The following is an 8,083-nucleotide window of genomic DNA, read 5'->3' on the forward strand; positions in this document are numbered from 1 at the left end:
GAACAAATCTTTAAAAATCTTCTTTTCAAGAACCACTGGGCCAGGAAAGCTGAAACTTATGTGGAAGCATCCTTAGGTAGTGTAGTTATTAAATTGTTAAAATCATGACCCCCGGGAGTAGGGCGGGGCCACAATAGGGAATCCAATTTTTACATAGAAATATATAGAACAAATCTTTAAAAATCTTCTTCTCAAGAACCACTGGGCCAGGAAAGCTGAAACTTATGTGGAAGCATGACCTTGGGTAGTGTAGATATTAAATTGTTAAAATCATCACCCCCGGGGGTAGGGCAGGGCCACAATAGGGGATCCAAGTGTTACATAGAAATATATAGAACAAATCTTTAAAAATCTTCTTTTCAAGAACCACTGGGCCAGGAAAGCTGAAACTTATGTGGAAGCATCCTTGGGTAGTGTAGTTATTAAATTGTTAAAATCATGACCCCCGGGAGTAGGGCGGGGCCACAATAGGGAATCCAATTTTTACATAGAAATATATAGAACAAATCTTTAAAAATCTTCTTCTGAAGAACCACTGGGCCAGGAAAGCTGAAACTTATGTGGAAGCATCCTTGGGTAGTGTAGTTATTAAATTGTTAAAATCATGACCCCCGGGAGTAGGGCGGGGCCACAATAGGGAATCCAAGTTTTACATAGAAATATATAGAACAAATCTTTAAAAATCTTCTTCTCAAGAACCACTGGGCCAGGAAAGCTGAAACTTATGTGGAAGCATCCTTGGGTAGTGTAGATATTAAATTGTTAAAATCATGACCCCCGGGGGTAGGGCAGGGCCACAATAGGGAATCCAAGATTTACATAGAAATATATAGAACAAATCTTTAAAAATCTTCTTCTCAAGAACCACTGGGCCAGGAAAGCTGAAACTTATGTGGAAGCATCCTTGGGTAGTGTAGATTCTAAAGTTTTTAAATAAAAAAGGGAAGGGGGTTGTTGGGCATGATTGGTATAGCAAGAGGGGGAATCTGGTAAAGATCTGCATCACCCAAGTTACTCAGGTGAGCGATGTGGCCCATGGGCCTCTTGTTATCAAATGGAGGACGTTCTCTTTGTACACTCTGCGTTTTTATTTGTGTTCTTTATGTTTGAATACTTATTTGTTTATTTATTTATTTTTTTTTTTTAGAGAAAACTGTAGTTAGCATAAATGTAAAAAACATCACAACAACCTCAGGAATGGTAACCTTTGGAAACTGCGACAATACATCAGTTAAACAGAACCAGGGCTCTTCAGCTAAAAGGAAGAAATATAAAAGGACCACATGAGAATTATTCATTCCAAGGACCTACCAAGAATACCTGATAAGGAGAGAAAACATACCATTTTTGCATTTTGTGTAAATGTAATATGCATTTTTGTTCAAGCCCATTGTATTATTTTTGTATATTAAAATTGTCATGAATAAATACCATGGGTCGATTCATTCAGTATCCAAAATGCACAAGGTTCTTTTTTATATAGTATATGACGATGAATTGATGCCTTTTGGTATACAAGGGAAAATTTACTGACGTACGTTTGGGGTTTTGAGTCAATTTATATGTATCGATATCGTAAAGTGAAGCGGTAGCTAAATTTGCTTAAAATTAAGTGTAACTCTACAACACGAGATAGCTCACTAGGAATGCAGTTTAAGCTTTCTTTCTACTATCTTTACATTATATTGACAGTAAAGAATATCAGCTAATTAAATATGAACTATCACCTGTAATGTAAATCATATACAGTACAAGTTTTGATATACCAATTGCGCCTTTCAACTAACTACGTCTCCTCAGTGACGCTCATACCAAAACGTTGGATATCAGGAATATTTAAATAAACCTACAAAAAACCTTCAAAAATTGTTATTCACCAGAAAAATATCCATATTAATATATCAAATATCAAAAAGCTTAAGGTTTTTCCACCTTCACAATTTTATAGGTTCAAAGTACAAAAACTTCATTTATTTTCATTTAATATATTTTAAACTTTCCAATTATCGCAAAAAATGTGTAGGTCACCATATAATTTAAGATGCGAGACATAAATAAACAGAAGTGTATGTCAACATAAAAAAATCGCACATTTTTGTAAATAGTATTATGAAAAATATGTTAAAACTAGTTAAAATGCATAATTCTGATGCTGAGTGTTCCTAAATACTTCCTGCTTAAAAGATACTTTTGAATTTTGAATATCAGGAAAACTATTTTACAATAAAGCAAATGCCTGAGTGAAGAGACCTTAGAAGAAGTTATTGCCCTTGTCAACATTTTTCAAAGATTCAATAATTGATTAAACATAGAAAATATGCATTTTTCAAATTCTTTAATTTAACAATATTTATCATTACACCTATTGATTTGTAAAGCATTCTTCCAAGGCATATTCTTCTATTATAGGTATGAATTTAAACTAATTACAGTTTTTGCGAAAACTTATGATATCATATGAGGGTGGTATTATCTTAAAAAGGGGTTTTCAAAGACCGCACCCAAATACAAAGGGTTAAAGCTATGTAAGAAGACTATAAGGCGGATTTTAAAAATAGATTTGTATATTTTATACTTTACCACAGAAGTTCAATATGCGTTGTTTCAAAACTTGAACCAAAGTACTAAGCTACCGGGCTGTATTGACCCTCGGGGACTATTATTCAACCTGCGGTGACCTTGACCAAGGGGTCGTTATGTAAATTTTTCATGGTATAAGATGCAAATTTCGACAACTATACATGGATTACTTGATGAAAATATTTATAAGCATTGGGTATTGGGTTTTTCTTTCCTTGATATTATACAAGAAGAGTTTTACGGAACACACAACTTTTTATTTTTAATTGTGAAACAAATTTATTTACTACGTGTAAAATTATAAAGTTAAACAATATAAGCTAGATCAATGAACTAGAATTCAAATAAAGATTAGGTCAGGTGTATATCACCTGTACACAAATACTGCTGCAATAATTAGTGGTAACTATAAGCGCAAAGAAGACCAAAAAGTAAGTAAGTAAAATGGAATAACCTGCCCTCCCTTGAAAAAGACTCGGTCAAAGGGTATATATAAGAACGCACTGAGAGTTTCAGGATCGGTTGAATGCTGAGCTGTAGCGAAGAATCAGTCTGAGAAAGTGGGTAAAAATTAGAGAAAAAGTTAAACGATAGAAATAGGACATTGCACCAGTGGCAAGAATCCCAGGGAATTGAGGCGAGATACTGGGTTTGTTTAAAAGTTTCCCATGGATACTAATGTTTGCAACAGAGGATAGAGTTACGTCACATGCACCGGAAATATTCAGCTCGCAAAATGCTTAGATCTTTCTGCACTCAAATAAATGATAGTTAAAAATAATGTTAGACTTTACTCTCTACAACGTATTGATCTGCGATGATTACTTTTCACGTGAAATGACACATTTACCTGCAATCTCAGTGCAAGTTTATTTTAATTTGATCATCTCGTGATGACATAAAGTCAATAATATAGGAACGATAATCGATGATGAGGAACATTTGATAAAATTATATATACTCCCTCATGATTAAAGTTTTAGGCAATCATTTAGTATAAGTAAGGATAAATGGAGTTTTTATTTAGATATTATATGGCATAAATAGGCCAATACAAAGTTAGTAATCAATGCTTGATTGCGGGAAAACAAATATGCATGATTTTGTGTGAAACATATGCAAAAGATATATGCATTAAAATTCAACACGATGTGGAAGGGGTTAATACATGATCATCACAGAAAGTAAACAATGTATGATACTGCATAATATAATGTTAGACTCTTCTTTAACTTTCCACATATCTAAACAATTAAGCTACGTGATATGAATTTAATCTTGTAGGCTTTTGCGCACAAGCAAACTAAAAACAAGGTAACATAGCGAAGGTTAAGCTTTCTCAAATGCTGATCAAATATATTGGTACTTTAAGTAAGGCCTTTTCAGAAGAAATACATATGTGAAATAAAAAACCCTAGCACCACCTGTTCAAGGGTTATGACCAAGGCTTGCATTTTCAAAGGAGGGACAAACTCTGGGTAAATGTCAAAGGGTCAAGGATGTTGTTGTTTTTCTTTAAAAGGCCTTGTCTCAAAGATTACATAATTTAAGTATGAGAGCGCTTGCCCTTGCTGTTCAAAAGTTATGGCCAAGGTTAAAGTTTGTAAAACGTAGTCACATTGCAAGGTCAAGGTCAAAGGGTCAAAGTTGTTGATATCCAATGAAAGGTCTTCTCACAAGGATTACATATGTCAAGAATGAAACCCCTAGCCCTTACCGTTCAGAAGTCATGACCAAGGTTAGTTTTTTTCGTAAGTACGGAAATTTCCAAGGTCAACGTCTGAATTCTTGGTTTCAAATGATAGGTCTTGCCAAAAAAAAAAGTGATATTTGAAAAACGGGATTCCTAGTATCTACCATTTAAAAATCAGGGCCAAAGTAAAAGTTTGCAATTTTTGTGTAAAAGTGGTTCTAACTCCAAAGTCAAAAGGTCAAGGTACTTGGTATCAATTGAGAGGTCTTGTCACAGGGATTTAATATATGAAGTATGAAAGCCCTTGTACTAACCCTTCAAAAACAATGGTCAAGGTCGCATTTTAAGTCAAACTCAAAGACCAAGGTCAAAGGGTCAAGGTTCTTGGTATCCAATAGAGCGTATTTTCACAAGAAATACATATTTGAAGTATGAAAGCCCTAGTACTTTCTGATCAAAAGTTATAGCCAAGGGGCGGAATTCATAAAACTTCTAAGTATATTTTTAAGTTTAAAAATTCACTAAAGCTATGTAATTTTACTTAATTTCCTAAAGTTTTACTTAAATTTAGTAGAAATATTTAAGTGTAATTCATAAACATACTTAGTACTTAAGTATTGACTTAAAGTTAAGTATCCCCAGGAGGTGTTTTAAGTAGATAAGAATTTTTTAAGTTTTCTTTATCTGTGTAAAAACAATAGTGAACAGAAGACATTTCAATTTTTTAATTATGAATTCATGATATAACATCTAAATAAAAACTTTTTTTGACTTGGATATATATATCAACGGTTAAGATGTAAATTTGCAATATTGATGACAAGCTTGTACATTTCAGTTATGATGTAATACACATAGAAGTAAATACCTCCATCACAAAAGAGTGCACTTTTGTTCGGGAATTTCCATGAGTTGCTATGGTGACTTCACTTAAGTGCTTTAACTTTCTCAGAATTAAACTTTGCTAAAAATTACACGTAGAATTTTTATGAATTTGACTTCAGATTTTTTTCTTAGCTAAGAATTTATTTATACTTAAGTGTGTATCTAAGCACTATTCTTTAGTATCTTTATGAGTTCCAGCCAAGGTTAATTTTTTAAAAATAAGAACAGAAATAGCTGTCAAGGTCAAAAGGTCAAGGTTGTTGGTATCCGATGAAAAGTCTTCAGATAAAAATACACACGATAAGTATAAATGCCTTGGTCTCTACTGTTCAAAAGATATGGCTAAAGTAAAAGTTCAAAGTTTTTGTGCAAAAGTGGGTCAAAATCCAAAGTGAAAGGTCAAATTTGGTGGTTCCAAAAGAAAGGTCTTGTCACAAGAAATACACATGTGAAATATGAATGCCATAGCTCCACTAAATCAAAAGCTATAGGTAAGTATAAACAGAGATATACACAGACAGAGAGACAGACGGACACGACAAAAACTATATATCCCCGAAACTTCGTATACGGGGGCTTAAAAAATCACTAAATAAATTTCGTTTAGTTTTGATGAGCATTGTTTTCATTAATCTTTTATGTTTGACTTTCAAAATTATTTTTATGAACTCGCCGTGCCCTATCTTTATTATCAGGACTGGGATTTAGCCTTTGTTTACTTTTCAAGATATCAGAAAGTCTATATGATACACAATAGTAGCCTCAGGTCTGTATTAGATTAGAAGTTGCTCACGGTATCACGTGAAAGGTATGGTAGAAACATTTTATACAGAGAAAAAATATATTAATATTATTTCTAAGGTACTTTAAAAAACCACTTGATTAATTAATTAATTGCAGCCCGATGGACCGAGCTGCTCTTTTCATATAAGTTTAAGTTTTGGTGTACGCAGATTGAATAATTTTTTTAAAATTGTTCAATTTTCTTTCGACTTTAAGTTTTTTTTTAAATCTTCCCTACTATCGTCTCCATCATTTAGATGAATGCCTTTCTCACACATATCAAAGCGGTTTGATGATCAAGATTCAGTTCCATTGTTTACTTTATTTATATCTCTGGCGACAATTGATGGTTACATCAAATAATGTTTTCTTGTTTGAGTTTTGAGAGAGATGTTTCTGAAAATGCATCGAAAAACTTAGAACACTGAGAAAAATAACAGCATAAGAAAAAAATCTAATATACAGTAAATATTGATAGTATAAGATTATTGATTTTTTCTGAGATTTCGTTTTCACCTAATTTCATAATTTTGAATTCAACCATTTCATAATAATAAATACAAGTATCTTAAAAAGACCACGAACAACAATGAAAACTAGTTCTAATTGTAACGGGGACCGTTACAGATGTTCCCCAAACGCTCCCAAACTCCCTTTTTGTGCTAATTTCCTTTAAAACTTGTTTAATATGCTCAGTATTGCAGGATTTCATAAAAGAATTTTAAAAGCTACAATGATATAAACTTTTTGTCATTTAACGCACTGCAAACAAAAGCACATGCATTCACATGCAAAGTGATCATGGCATTTTGCTAAATCAATAACATTTCTTTATTTATTCCAAGAATCAACAAAAAGTCATAAAAATATTTATGTTACCGTTCTTCAAATATATTGTTCATATTCGCATTGCGCAAGTGCATGCAAGCACGTCCTTGCATTTCATTTTGATTGTAGTATCACGTAAGAATCCATTATACCTATTCATATTCAAAATTTCATCCTGTTTTAATGAGAAACAAGAAAGTTATAGGCATTGAAAGTTTCAGTCAATCAGATTGCATCACACGTGGATTCACGTGTTTTCAAGATAATTCTTAAATATCAGGCTGTAGATCCTCATAATGTTTGGCTATTTTCAAAATTTCAAAGGATTATGACGTAAAACAAGAAAGTTGTTGAGACTTTAGCTTTAGCCAATCAGAGCGAAGCGCACGTGCATGCGCGTAAGATCTTGCTATTTTGAGCATGTCATCTTGTCTATACTTCTTATATATCCAGGCATTGTGAGTTTCAAAAAACTCCAACAAGAACTAGAAAAGCTACGGCTTTACCCATTATTTTGGTAATTTCACATGTTGCACGCGCGCACTTTTGCCAGCACTCATGCATGTACGTGCTTTCATCAAATTTCTTATATATAATGCTGTAGATCTTCAAAATATGTGACTAAGTTCAAAATTGCAGAAGATTATAACGTGAAACAAGAAAGATATTGAGACTTCAGTTTCAGCCAATCATAGCAGAGTGCGCGTGCATGCGCGTCACATCTTTCTATATTGACCATGTCATCTTGTCTATACTACTAATATATCCTTACATTATGAGTTTCAAAACATTTCATCAAAAAATAGAAAAGTTACGGCAATATCCATTAAAATGGCCATTTTACGTGTTGCACGTGCTCGCTCTTGCAAGCACGTGCGTGCAAAATTACCTTCGTCCGGCAAATTTACATAACATCCCTACTGACCCTAAAAAGGTTTTACCTAAGTCGGATGTGTAGTTTACAAGATCACTCGTGGACTAGATTTTCCCAGGAAGAAGAAAAATAATAATAACTAGATGAGATCTCGTTGCGAGCAACGAGTGGGTCTTCCGTCCAATTCTTGCTGAGATGAGATAAGATTTTGATTGCGATTTCCATTCTAAAGTAATGATTTACCACAATCTGTAAAAAGACATTGAAAATTAAAGACATTAAAAAATCAGCCTTCAGCCCCTAACGGCCCCTTATTTTAGGAATCTGCCCTCTTTATTCATATCATCTTAAAGATCTTAAGATTTTGAACATTTTTTGTTCAACAACTGTTCTGAAATTCTTTTTCGGTTTTGAGCTATAAGCAAAAGATATAATTAGGA

The 8,083-nt window shown here is 33.2% G+C and overlaps 1 protein-coding gene across 1 annotated transcript in view; it reads left to right on the forward strand.

Moving 5' to 3' along the window:
* Positions 1 to 1,403, forward strand: part of LOC134267428 (uncharacterized) — a 12,055-nt gene extending 10,652 nt beyond the window's left edge. The window contains exon 6 of the mRNA XM_062749642.1: positions 1,148 to 1,403. Coding sequence (XP_062605626.1) covers positions 1,148 to 1,287 — 140 coding nt within the window. The 3' untranslated portion in view covers positions 1,288 to 1,403. The remainder of the gene's footprint in view (positions 1 to 1,147) is intronic.
* The last annotated feature ends 6,680 nt before the right edge of the window (positions 1,404 to 8,083 follow it).

Source organism: Saccostrea cucullata, unplaced genomic scaffold (assembly GCF_032062105.1).
Source record: "Saccostrea cucullata isolate Sc308-1 unplaced genomic scaffold, CSIRO_AGI_Scuc_v1 ctg10176, whole genome shotgun sequence".
Classification (NCBI taxonomy): domain Eukaryota; kingdom Metazoa; phylum Mollusca; class Bivalvia; order Ostreida; family Ostreidae; genus Saccostrea; species Saccostrea cuccullata.